The sequence below is a fragment of the Coregonus clupeaformis genome, chromosome 19, assembly GCF_020615455.1.
Source record: "Coregonus clupeaformis isolate EN_2021a chromosome 19, ASM2061545v1, whole genome shotgun sequence".
NCBI lineage: Eukaryota > Metazoa > Chordata > Actinopteri > Salmoniformes > Salmonidae > Coregonus > Coregonus clupeaformis.
Window position 1 is genome coordinate 12,731,986 of NC_059210.1, and position 14,005 is coordinate 12,745,990.

The 14,005-nt window shown below is 42.5% G+C and overlaps 2 protein-coding genes across 3 annotated transcripts in view; one reads left to right on the plus strand and one right to left on the minus strand.

Annotated features, from left to right (window-relative positions):
- Nucleotides 1-825: 825 nt before the first annotated feature.
- rassf9 (Ras association domain family member 9) lies at nucleotides 826-11,691 on the minus strand. The gene is made up of 2 exons (XM_041837024.1): nucleotides 11,552-11,691; nucleotides 826-2,774 (listed from the first exon to the last, which is right to left on the minus strand). Exons 1-2 carry the CDS (start codon nucleotides 11,596-11,598, stop codon nucleotides 1,430-1,432), a joined length of 1,392 nt encoding a protein of 463 aa, XP_041692958.1. The 5' UTR covers nucleotides 11,599-11,691; the 3' UTR covers nucleotides 826-1,429.
- A 1,343-nt stretch (nucleotides 11,692-13,034) lies between these two features.
- The window catches only part of LOC121531292 (neurotensin/neuromedin N-like), an 8,231-nt gene continuing 7,260 nt past the window's right edge, over nucleotides 13,035-14,005 (plus strand). Inside the window, exons 1-2 of one of the 2 annotated variants that reach the window (XM_041836532.2) lie at nucleotides 13,035-13,108; nucleotides 13,201-13,295. In XM_041836532.2, the coding sequence (XP_041692466.2) occupies nucleotides 13,235-13,295 (61 nt within the window). In that variant the 5' untranslated portion in view covers nucleotides 13,035-13,108; nucleotides 13,201-13,234. Of the gene's footprint in view, nucleotides 13,296-14,005 lie in introns of both variants that reach the window. The other variant, XM_041836531.2, reaches the window with a different exon arrangement.

Consider the following 14,005-nt stretch of genomic DNA (forward strand, 5'->3'; position numbering starts at 1 on the left):
TTGGCCAGTAATGTGCAGCCCACAAATACACTTTGAGAACCTTTTAATTCTATTAAGAACAAGCTATGATGTGCCCTGTTGGCTTCTTTTCATCTTTGGTCCATGTGCTTGCCAAAGGAAGCTGAAATTCACAAAATAAGCCAAATATGCACTAAAATCTGCCAACAGCAGCCGGGGTACTATAAGTGGAAAACATGTATTTTTTTATCCCTTTAATGGTTAGTACAGAGGGTCAGGGAAAGTAATCAGCGCAAGGATTGTTACCAAATCACAGAAACAGAGTGCCCCTACAGTACATTGTATTAACTAGTCGTTCATAAGAACAATAGACAGCTAACAAGGTGACCTCTTTTATTCTGTTGTGCAATATCGTCTCCAACATCTGTAAGATCTGGGATATCTATTGACATCAGAAAATAAATTCAGAGGTATCTGATTTTCATCCAATTTGGGCTAAACCGCCTGCTTAAAGCACTACACACTAACTAGCCCCTTGTTCATCCAACGAGACGGGCAAGGCACCAGCGACAGGGCCTTCCACATTGTAATGTTCAGTCTCTTTCATGCTTGCCAGAGCTACTTAGAGGCTTAGAGAAGGGGAGAAGCAGGCAATTAGTGTGTGAAATAGATATCCCCTGCTTTTCCACCACCAGCCCTGGTTTGCCCAGAATACACTATGTTACCTCTGTCAGCAATACCTTGAAAAAACAACAACCAAGAAATACCTTGACAAGAGAAGAGTGCATGCTTTAGTTTGTGCCTGCCTAGCAACCATCTCCAGTGGAATCGATGGAATCACTAATGGAGTTTTAGAGAAATGTTAAGCATTGTTAAAAAACGTGCCTTTATTGTTGCAGTAAAGAATGCACTTTAATTTTTTTAGCTTAAATGGCTTTCATTTTATATGAATGATAGTCACTAGCGGCACACAGATTGAGAAATGTCTAGTTTGGCTTTATATGCTTTTGGAATGTCTATAAACATACAGTTTAACAAATAGTCTAATGCTCCAAAACAAGAACACAAATAAATATAGTTTTCCCTTACATCTAATTTTTCTTTTGTCATTTTGATGAATCTCAGTGTGACATTATATCATCAAATAGCTTATGAAGAAAATATGAAAATATTATCCTTTACAGTTTATAACAAAGGCAGAGTTGTACAATTCTACATCTACAAAAGTCTGCTGAATGTTTTAATATAAAACAATCATTTTGTGTTTTGTGTTTTGGTTAATCTATCAATACTTAATGAAGTGTCAAACAATGGGCACATCAAAAGTAGGAATAGTAAGAAATTACTATTAACATTGAAGTAGCAAATGTGTCGGTGTAACTCACTGATTAATACAGTTTCAAATTAATGCACCAGGCAAATATCGGGATTGTCTATTGCCTTCTGAGGTGAATCCAGAGAGGCAGACATCTCAGACATCAGTGTCCAGCGGTGGCAGGATCATGTCCAGGCAGGGAGACAGTGAGTCCTGACTGTGTGTGGAGCTGATCCCTGTGTCTGAGTCTGTGTCTGTAACATCTGTAGGGGACAGGCTGTGTTTCAGTCTCACTGCCTGTGGAACAGTGCACGGGGCCGGGCCTTTCATTGTCCCAAGCCTGGGCATTTCCTGCACGCTGTCCCCCACCTGCAGTGTGCTCAGCTGGGAAGTCAGCTGCCAGCACTCCTGGTCCTTGGAGAGTAGTGTGGATTCATAGCGCTTCAGCTCCTTCTCCAGCTCGGCCGTTTGGGTGTGAAGGGACACACCGGTGTACAGGCTAAGCCTCAGTTCGGCCTGCAGTCTCTCTAGTTCTGCCGCTTCCCAGGACTGGTCTGGGTCGGAAGTGACCCCAGAGCCTGCCGTTGCCCCCTGTAACTGAGTATCCTTGTCTGGGACCTCCGGCAACACTAACATGGCCCTCGCCAGCTCTACGTCGATGTCCTGGGACAGCTGGGCTATAAGTTCCTCGTGCCTGAGCAGCTGCATCTCCAACTGGGCCACCCCGTCACTAGTATACAGGCACTCCTGCAGCAGCTCCTGCTCTGAGACCCCTGGCTGGCTGTCCAGGCTCTGGTTGTGGCTGTGTGGGAAGGAGATTGGGGAGAGTGAGGAGAATCCCTCATGGAGAGGCTCTGTATCCTGTTGTCCTCCCTGCAGCTCCATCTTGAAGCGTTCCATCTCACAGTCCAGCTCCCTCATCCTCTGGATCTGATGCCGGATGGTGTGATCCTGTTGGATAAGCAGCTGAACCATCCTGTCTATCTCCTCTCTGCCCGGAGAAGATCCCACTACCCTCTTCTCCTTATGGATCTTCTCCAGCTTCCTGAAGGCCTTCTTCACCATCCGTTTCTGCCTCTCCACTGGCAGCGACTGGGAGTACTGGGCTGGGCCTTGCTCCCATCTTTTAGCCCCCTTAGCCCCCTTCGATTTGGCCCCCTTCTTGCCTCCTGCTTGGGGTACAAAATCGCTGGCCTTGACCAGGGTGAACTGGATGAACAGTCGTTGGTCTCCCCAGGCGTTCCATAGCCTGAGGATGCGGGTTAACGGGGGCAGAGCCCTCTCAAAGCCTTTCCAGCGCTCTAGCAGGCAGAAGTCTTTGGGGTCGCCGTGCAGAAGCCTCTTGCTCTCAGGGATGGTCTTGTGGTCATCCAGCAAGGCCTGCACTATGTCAGCACACGTTGTGTGTTTGGTGACACCGCACACCACCTTCTCCTCATCGCACACCGACACCTGGATCTCCTTTCCTGGCACAGTTTCCTTGTCGTCTTTGTCTTCCGCCCTAGAAAAAAGACAAATACAAAACGAGTTTGAATAGTCATCAGGTTCTGATATGGTAAGACTAGGTTATACAGTGTGTCAGACATCAATGGGTATAATTGAAATAACCATTGAACAGCATGAAATGTCCCAAAATTTAATGATGTGCAATTATGGATAAACCTGGTTTTTTGACGTGTCATTTCATTATCCTAATAGCTTTGGGAAAAAGCACATCCTATGGTTGGTTGGTGGTCTTCCATCAAGGCAGTCGATGAGCAGAAAACGTAGTCACTCAATTTGCTCAGCACTCCGATTCTGATTCTATTTAATAGTTACTCATCCTCTTACTCATCAGACATGATCACTTAATGATTCCATTCTGAGATATTTAAACTCCAAAGTCCTCATTTCCATAAAAACCTGATCAAAAAATCGCCTCCAAAATAGGCTTTTGATTATATTCCTTATTTAACTCAATGTTTCATTCCGTTGTCTCCTTTCCATGATGGGAAAAACCCAGAGCCATGGGCCATGAACCATGAACCATGTACCAGAGCCACCTAACATCCATCCAGTTCAGATCAAACGACGCAATGCAGGACAGATACCTACAAAATTAATCACATTAAGCAACAATCAAACGTAATGACCAGATAGCGTTTTGTGACATGGCAATTCTGTTGCAGTACAAGGCACTGAACTTTGTAATGTTTTATACATGGTAAAGTTCATATTGGATGTCTTCAGTAGCTCAACAGTAGCTGACTGGCTAATATGTTTCAGGCTAATGTCCCTAGACATTTAATATAATATCTCACATAAGAACATCTAATATGTCCTATAAGTCCTATAACTGTATCATATGTCCAAAGGCCAGATCCTGCACCATTCCAGTACCAAAGTATCCATATCGTTCTCATTGTGTGGCTTTCATTCTTTCATTCCATGAGATCATAGATCATACCACACATGGTTTTTGGGTCTGATATGGTGAGAGTCTCGTCCTAGTCTTGGTCTCTGGTACTGACTCCATTTTCTGACTGTTGGATAAAAGGGTATCTTAGTCTATATCTGCTCTATCTGTTTGCGGAGAGATAACCTTCTCTGACCACAAAAGCCAGGTTTGGCCAACATCAAGCTTTTCAGGCATCCTGGAGGCAATGTCAATCATCCCTCTACCAGGCACGAACAAAGTTTCAGAGTGGCCCCTGGATGACATAGCCAACAGTAGTCACCTGTTCAGAACGACAGACGCTAACACGCATCTGACGCACATGTCTACTGTACAGTCAGTGAAGGGAGAAATGTACAATAAACAACTTCATTCAAAAAGAGTTCAATGGAAAAACCAATCCCCCCCTAGCTTAGCTCCCCGTGAAGTGTTGGGTTAAGCTGATTTACAATGCGATATCACCACGTAGTGTTACGGTTTCCAATGGGCGTAAAAACACACAGGTGGAGCATTGTGTCAACTCTGAGCTGAACGAGACCTGAGGAATGCAATATGTATGCAACAATGCAACAGGTTGGTTAATGGTTATGGAGACCCTTGGAGACGAACAGGGCATGCAAATACCTGAGCTATGCAGAGAGAGGGAAAACAATCTCCTCGACACGCCTCCAGCATTCACAGACAATCACCATGACGACTTTGACCAAACCATTCCTCCACCTCTTCCCTTGGAAACCCAAGGAGCACTCAGTAACTTGAGAAGTTGGAGACTCTCTTCAGTCTCTCGAAATGTAAAGACTGCGTTCTCCTGTCTCATTGAGGAGAACAGTAGAGTATGGTGGATATAGGACTGCGTTCTCCTGTCTCATTGAGGAGAACAGTAGAGTATGGTGGATATAGGACTGCGTTCTCCTGTCTCATTGAGGAGAACAGTAGAGTATGGTGGATATAGGACTGCACACTCCTGTCTCATTGAGGAGAACAGTAGAGTATGGTGGATATAGGACTGCACACTCCTGTCTCATTGAGGAGAACAGTAGAGTATGGTGGATATAGGACTGCACACTCCTGTCTCATTGAGGAGAACAGTAGAGTATGGTGGATATAGGACTGCGTTCTCCTGTCTCATTGAGGAGAACAGTAGAGTATGGTGGATATAGGACTGCGCACTCCTGTCTCATTGAGGAGAACAGTAGAGTATGGTGGATATAGGACTGCACACTCCTGTCTCATTGAGGAGAACAGTAGAGTATGGTGGATATAGGACTGCACACTCCTGTCTCATTGAGGAGAACAGTAGAGTATGGTGGATATAGGACTGCACACTCCTGTCTCATTGAGGAGAACAGTAGAGTATGGTGGATATAGGACTGCACACTCCTGTCTCATTGAGGAGAACAGTAGAGTATGGTGGATATAGGACTGCGTTCTCCTGTCTCATTGAGGAGAACAGTAGAGTATGGTGGATATAGGACTGCACACTCCTGTCTCATTGAGGAGAACAGTAGAGTATGGTGGATATAGGACTGCACACTCCTGTCTCATTGAGGAGAACAGTAGAGTATGGTGGATATAGGACTGCACACTCCTGTCTCATTGAGGAGAACAGTAGAGTATGGTGGATATAGGACTGCACACTCCTGTCTCATTGAGGAGAACAGTAGAGTATGGTGGATATAGGACTGCGTTCTCCTGTCTCATTGAGGAGAACAGTAGAGTATGGTGGATATAGGACTGCACACTCCTGTCTCAATGAGGAGAACAGTAGAGTATGGTGGATATAGGACTGCGTTCTCCTGTCTCATTGAGGAGAACAGTAGAGTATGGTGGATATAGGACTGCGTTCTCCTGTCTCATTGAGGAGAACAGTAGAGTATGGTGGATATAGGACTGCACACTCCTGTCTCATTGAGGAGAACAGTAGAGTATGGTGGATATAGGACTGCGTTCTCCTGTCTCATTGAGGAGAACAGTAGAGTATGGTGGATATAGGACTGCACACTCCTGTCTCATTGAGGAGAACAGTAGAGTATGGTGGATATAGGACTGCACACTCCTGTCTCATTGAGGAGAACAGTAGAGTATGGTGGATATAGGACTGCGTTCTCCTGTCTCATTGAGGAGAACAGTAGAGTATGGTGGATATAGGACTGCACACTCCTGTCTCATTGAGGAGAACAGTAGAGTATGGTGGATATAGGACTGCACACTCCTGTCTCATTGAGGAGAACAGTAGAGTATGGTGGATATAGGACTGCGTTCTCCTGTCTCATTGAGGAGAACAGTAGAGTATGGTGGATATAGGACTGCGTTCTCCTGTCTCATTGAGGAGAACAGTAGAGTATGGTGGATATAGGACTGCACACTCCTGTCTCATTGAGGAGAACAGTAGAGTATGGTGGATATAGGACTGCACACTCCTGTCTCATTGAGGAGAACAGTAGAGTATGGTGGATATAGGACTGCACACTCCTGTCTCATTGAGGAGAACAGTAGAGTATGGTGGATATAGGACTGCACACTCCTGTCTCATTGAGGAGAACAGTAGAGTATGGTGGATATAGGACTGCACACTCCTGTCTCATTGAGGAGAACAGTAGAGTATGGTGGATATAGGACTGCGTTCTCCTGTCTCATTGAGGAGAACAGTAGAGTATGGTGGATATAGGACTGCACACTCCTGTCTCATTGAGGAGAACAGTAGAGTATGGTGGATATAGGACTGCACACTCCTGTCTCATTGAGGAGAACAGTAGAGTATGGTGGATATAGGACTGCGTTCTCCTGTCTCATTGAGGAGAACAGTAGAGTATGGTGGATATAGGACTGCGTTCTCCTGTCTCATTGAGGAGAACAGTAGAGTATGGTGGATATAGGACTGCGTTCTCCTGTCTCATTGAGGAGAACAGTAGAGTATGGTGGATATAGGACTGCACACTCCTGTCTCATTGAGGAGAACAGTAGAGTATGGTGGATATAGGACTGCACACTCCTGTCTCATTGAGGAGAACAGTAGAGTATGGTGGATATAGGACTGCACACTCCCATGGAGGTGTCAAACTCTTATCAGTGGTGTAAATACATTAACAAAATGTCAACATCAATCATAGTTAAACTAGTGCATTTAACATAATTAATTCACGTATTTGAGGATTTGACAAAATAGCATACGCAGCCTTTTCCCAAAAATTAACTGAAAAATACATTTAAAAAACATAGAAAAGTTGCATAGACACATTCACACATACACACATCCAATTAGTGTTATGGTGGGCCAGCTGACCTAAACCCTCAGCTGTGCAGGAAGTCACAGGAAGCCAGAACACTAGAGGAAGGGAAGCACCTGTGTTTGTCCTGCAGGGCCACAATCAGTGGAACAACGGCAACATCCTGCCACTTCCTGCCAGAATGCTAGTCTATGTACAGGGAGGAGGAAAACATGAATTCCATAACTGGAGCTGTGTAAATATGGAACATGAGGTGCGCACCTACTGTAACGTGAGCAACGAATATGGGTATATTGTGTAAGTATGTCTCCACATGTCTGGACTATGGATGTCAAATTAACTGTGTTGGGAATAGTCCCCATCCGGCACTGATACATATTCACATCATGGTTAGTGGCATAGTTAGCTGGCCTTTTTTCCCACTTACGTTTGAGGCAGCACCCGAAGCAGAGACCTGTGTCAAAACGTGTTCTGTCTCAGTGAGGAGAAGAGGACAGTACAACTTGCTCTCTCTCACTCTTGAGGACAACCATGTTTACACTTAACTGGTGATAAGATAACAGTGAACTGGTGCCAACAGTAGAAGTACACACTGTGTAACACTGGGAATGGTTTGTCTCCTCCGCTGCTGTCGAGCCAACTCCCTGCCTGGACAAATACAAAGACTGCATGGACCATTGGGCTGATTTAATCAAAGCCAATACATTCATGAGGGCTGTGAACTGGTGTTTCACTTCATGTGCATAGCTAGGGAATATGTTATGGTTTGGGGCAGGAACGTATGTGGGCGCCTACATTGATAAACTTAATGATATACAGTACTTTATGATAGAAATGTACATGAATGTGCTGATGAACTTGAGCGTGCCAATCGTAAAAAAAAACTGAATACAAACTACACACAATCAAAGTCTACATACATGTAGGTTCTATGTCCTACTCAATGTCATTGCTGATGTCAAATAAATCTGTATCATTCAATAATTCCTTATTGCATATGGAGCTAAATGCTGAGTAATCTACAGAAACTTGAGCAAGCACACTTGACCCCTGTGTGAACTTAAAGGGTAGATGTTGGAAGTACATAAAAGCCTGTGGTGGAGGAGAAACCTTATTCCATTAAACTACCAGGTTTGTGTGTTTCTGTCATCTACGTTGGAACACCACAGTATTCGTAGCTCATGCCACAATCACATTGCTAGAGCGCTTCTTGTTCCCTAAGACATATCATAAAATGTAATTTAATACAGTACAAACAATCTCATCAATTTAAAAACCACCCTTGGCAAATGTACTCTGAAGAATCACATGCTTTTGGTTTAAAGTTTGAACAAGTCCCAACAAGTGAGACCAAATTATTAGCGCTCCTCTGTGTCACAACGTGTTGACTGAGTGACACTATCAACTAGAAAAACAGGGAAACATAGATACATTAATATTATGTGACAGTTGCCAATCTGTGATACTATGAACGTAAACATTTGTTGAGCTGTTGTTATCCTATCAGTGGAGGCTGGTGGAAGGAGCTATAGGAGGAAGGGCTAATTGTAATGGCTGGAATGGAATAAACGGAACGGTGTTATGTTGCTTCACATCCATATTCAAAGTACGTAACAAAGTAACAGAGCCTGAAGAGTAAGACAGGAACGGTTCTTGAAAGAGTTGTAGTAGAGTGAATGCACCAGACAGTTTCACCTCTAAATCCTTCTAAAGATACTAGAAACCATCCTCATTTTTCATATGTAATCAAAGCCCATCCATTCAATAAAAGAAAGCCCATAGTAAATGGGAGCGAATACTGTACTGTACAGTAAGTGGGGTTAATCCTGTTTGTTTAAGGCCATGTCCCACAGGCAGTTTCTCTAACACAAATACCCATGTGGAGGGCTACTATCAAGGGACGAAACTGGAGGAGACTAGGTCGTCTGTGTCCCAAATGGCAGCCTACCCTATTGGCCCTGGTCAAAAGTAGTGCACTAAATAGGGAATAGGTTGCCATTTGCGATGCAGGCTGGAGAGGCTCCCAGTTCCTGGCTCTTATCTAAAGAGGATGAGGGATTTGGAAGGAAATAACATCACTTCTCTATCTGGTTTCGTTAATCTCTGAGGATGACTCCCAGTCAGATAGGCATCTGGGAGAAAATACCAAATAATCTACACCCTTCCCCTAATCCTTACTGTATCATATGGTTGTGAAAAGAAGTGGCATCCATTTTTAAAGGAATGTATGTTTTTTTCTGACTGTTTCAAAGGGTCAAATCTGAATTGTCTGACTCTCAGGGTAAATTGTTTTGATCCAGCTGAACATAACCAAGATTCCTGTCTATCTACATCAGGGGTGTCAAACTCATTCCATGGAGGGCCGAGTGTCTGCTGGTTTTTGGTTTCTTCTTTAAATTTGTGTCCAATTAAGACCTAGAAAACCAGGTGAGGGGAGTTCCTTACTAATCAGTAACCTTAATTAATCAATCAAGTACAACTGTAGCTCAGTTGGTAGAGAATGGCGCTTGCAACGCCAGGGTTGTGGGTTCGATTCCCACGGGGGGCCAGTATGAAAAATGTATGCACTCACTAACTGTAAGTCGCTCTGGATAAGAGCGTCTGCTAAATGACTAAAATGTAGAATGAGAGAAAGCCTGCAGACACTCGGCCCTCTGTGGATTGTGTTTGACACGTGATCTACATGTTTCAAAGGGTCAAATCTGAATTGTCTGACCTTCAGGGTACATTATTTTGATCCAGCTGAACATAACCAAGCTTCCTGTCTATCTACATATTCTAACATAGAATACAGCTACAGCATATCATACTGAATATATTTTCCCCTTTAAGGTATATCTAAGCCAATCTTAAGGAATAAATCCAACTTGGTGTATATCCTTGCAACACAACTTCAATTGTTAGCTAGTCTTAAAGTAAAGTCACCATTGACATATCTAGAGATCTGAAAACGTGAGATAATTATAGTTGGCCAAGCTGCTGGGTAATTACTACACAACATGAAAAAATTACCTACTGAGGCAACTTGAGCTGAGACTGTTTGAAGTTATCAAAGACAGTTGGACTAGACAGATAAATACTTCACTTGTCGTCAGCTGTGTGTGCAATGAAAATACATTAGTGTCAGACTGGTGCCACTGCCACAATCAGGGTTAGCGATGAATGCCTGAAGAAATGTGTAAATATGTTTTCCTTCGCTTCGACCGACATAAAACTGCATATCTATATTTTCTCATCACTAAGGTTATGTCAGCCATAACAAAGTTAATTCAGCCAAACAAAAGCTATTAAAACATTTTTCTCTATACATTTTTTTAAAGATACTGGAGTAGATCGGAGCTTTGCATCCTAGATGTGGACTAGCCTATACCATGACAACATGCAACATGTCCATTAAGCAGGGAGGCATTAGATGGTGGTTTTAGATAAACCACATCAAATGCTTGCATTTAGGTATCTTAACAACAAACAATTATTTATTTGACCCAGCATCGCTCGTGGCTAAACAATAAATCAATTTTTTAACACCTTTCAAAGGCCATCTAGGGCCATGAAACATCAAAAAGGGAACCGAGCCACTTAAGGAAATTGCTCAAGCAAATTATACAAGTGTCGATGACAGGATCCCTCTAAACTTGAACCAGGAATGCTCTCTCCCACTAAACAGTCTCTCGGGTAGAAACGTTTTATGAAAAACTATCTTAGGTTTAATTACAGACTAGTCTGCATCTTAAGAGCAGGTCAACTCTTATTTGATTCCATCTTATGTCTTTCTGTCTGGCCTAAAACCTCACACCAAAGTCTACAGGGATATTTTACCAGGAGTATTTTATTTTAATTATATAATTATAATGCATGAGATAATGATAAGAATTCCATGTCAGACATTTTCTCCAGTGCACAATGTTAAATGAACCCTAGTAATAGCTGATGTGACACGGCCTTGAGTGTCAAAACAAACCTAGGCAAGAGTTTACAAAGTACTGAGGTAGGTGTTATTCATGGTCTGAAATGTATGTGTTCTTATGTTATTACCATGTTATGACCCCCCTCAAATGTCACTACTGTCATGCCAGGTATAATTTGTCAGACTGAGTGATAGGAGTCTGCTAACAGTCATCTGTTCATCTAGTGTATAGAGTTGGTCTAACTTAGATGTATTGACAGCCACACTTTCCCATCACCACACACACACACACACACACACACACACACACACACACAGTCTACATACAACATTAAAATGGCCATTTCACCTGCTTACAAAAACCTCCCACAATTTCAACAACAAAAAATGGCACCATTTCCCTTCACTGAGCTGGAGAACATGCTAAAGAGTTACAGTGTATCAGAGTCTGGATGAAATGCGAAAATAGCCGTTGCTGTTTTCTCTCACATGAATAGATTCGGAAATGAGAGCTGAATTGTTGAACAGCCACATTGGTGGTCTTTTTGGTCAGATGCATAAATCAATTATGTGCGTAAAATAAGGAATGTTTAGCACCCGGCAGAGGAGCATAAGTTCCCTCCGCCACATGTTAAATGTGCCTCATATACAGTATTCTACAGTTCTGAAAGCAACAGGTGAGAACGAAAAAAAAGAATATAAACAATTACCTGTTTTTCAAACGCGCTTTCAGAAAGTTCTTCCCGAATGGAGCCATAGCAACTATAACACAATTATCCAAAATGAGGCCAAAAATGGGTTACAGTCACTGCATGGCCGGACGTCCGTGACTTTTTCTCAAACTGGTGTAGGTTTGTCACTCACCAAAAAGTTGAACACTGTCCCAAATCGGAACTCTTGTCATAGCGCACTTCAGTGAGAGGCCGCCCCATCGTAAAACTGAGGGTGGCGTTTATCCAAAAATGGATGCGTAAATCTCAGCCGCACTTATTCTGCGCGTTCAAAACTGTTATTTTATAATGGCCAACACATCAAAGTATACATTTGTCATTTTAAAAGTGGACAGAACAGAAGACAATATCTGTTTTTTTCTGTGTAACTTTCTTTGATATACATTGGGAATATCGATATTCCCATTTCTGTTAGAGAGAACAAATCATTCATGCGTTCATGTTTTTCATATATGGACTATTTCACCCCTGTGTTCACTTGAGAATAGTCGTTTTGGTGGCATCATTAATGGTTTCCCACAATTCAGTCATTTATTGCAGCCCACTAGGCAGCATATGAATGCGCGATGGAAGAGCAAGTAGCCATCATTTGCTTGAGACTGACGTCTAGCGGGAGTGCATTTTCATCAAGATAGCATGACCTATGTATGGTACAATTAGACTATAATTCATCGCTGTTTGGGATTACCAGTAGCCTATGGTTTTTGATAGCAGTTGTTAATATATTATTACACAAAATGGTTATTACCCAAATAATGTCTATATTTATTTCAAATGTATGACAATGGAATCGTTAAAAATAAATAAATAAGAAAACAATATACTATAATAATCACACACATTTTGCTTGATAGTTGAATATGGTGGAAATAATCCTATAATAAAACTCTCTATACCCATAGTAATAACTTCAAAGCATCTGGTCTCAAGGTAAGAAGAGTGATACAACTTTCATTTTACTACATTGAACTAGGCTTGATGAGACACCACTAAATCATCATTTAGACACCAGCTAAAACACATAGAAATAACTGTTAGAAAAATATTGGGGTTTATAGAGTATTTGTAGAGCCCTGAGAGTGTGTCCCTGAATCCCAGTGAGACAGGGGATCCTCAGCTTCATACACACAGCTCGCCTTCACAAACAAATCAGGAAACCAATCAATCTACCCACGCTGAAGTAATAAAAATAACCAAATATGAAAATAACCACATCTAGAAGTTGTATGACGCCAAACCTTGATGTGTGACACAGGGGTGACGTCTGATGTCATGATGACACAGCGCTGGGGCTCGTGGGTTGAGAAAGAGGGGGAGAGGGTGTTGAGAGAGAGAGAAAGGGGGAGAGTGGAGGGGGACGGAGGATGAAGGCGGGGGGGGGGGGTGAGAGAGTGGTCCTCTGACATCATTCTACCTCTTATATACTGAGGGAATGGAGCCCAGTGTTCTTCACTTCCTTCACTCTACCTAAAGCCGGGAGGACTCAGTCACACTGTCACTGACAGGAAAAAGAGAACACAGGGATAAACAGACTGAGTGAGTACACTCCTTCTCCTCCTTCTCCACCTCCATCTCTCTCTCTCTTTCTGCATCTGACCCCTAACCCTATGGACTTGGGTCCTGCTTAGCTAGCTGGATTCAGAGTGTGGGATTTTCTCCAAGATGCAGGCACAGTTGGCGTGTGTACTTCTCCTCTGTTTGACGTGTGGCGTATTATGTTCAGGTAAGCACGGGCATCCTTTGACATCCTTTCCTAATGATGCTAATTGATTTGCTACCTTATGAGTATTATATTGGTTGCATTGTCAACTGATTAGGTTGGATTATATCTTGAAAGAACAGGACATATACTCAGAGACTAGGGACTAACTGAATTCCTCTCAAACATACTTTTGCAACAGGTGGATTTCACCAAGCACACTTTCTTGTCCATTCACATCCATTGATTACCCTGACATTCCTATCAAGTAGACATAACCTCTCTGAAATATGCTCTGACATAGTGTATTTTGTTATTTATATGTTTGTAAGTATTTAGAACCCATAAATGACATTATTTTATTAAATCATGTTTCGTTGAAATTCTACAAAATTCAATTAACCAACAACACAAGTTTAGTAAATTGAAGGTAATCTTCTTCAACCTACTTCATATGTAAAGTACATACCTGGAGAGTTGTATTACATTGCAGCAAAATATTAATACAATACATTCATTTTCAACATATTTTTGGTATGCAACGTTCTAGTGGGGTAGATCTGCAGAGATACAGGGTGTGCATGGGTTTATTCTAGCCCAGCACAGAACTGTCCATCTATTCATTTAATCAATGCCCTAGCCTAGTTGTCTCAGGTGTTTAAGAGCTAAGACAGCCAATTGAAACTTTCCAGGACCAGGGTTTCTGACCACTGGGTTACTTAATGCATCAACAC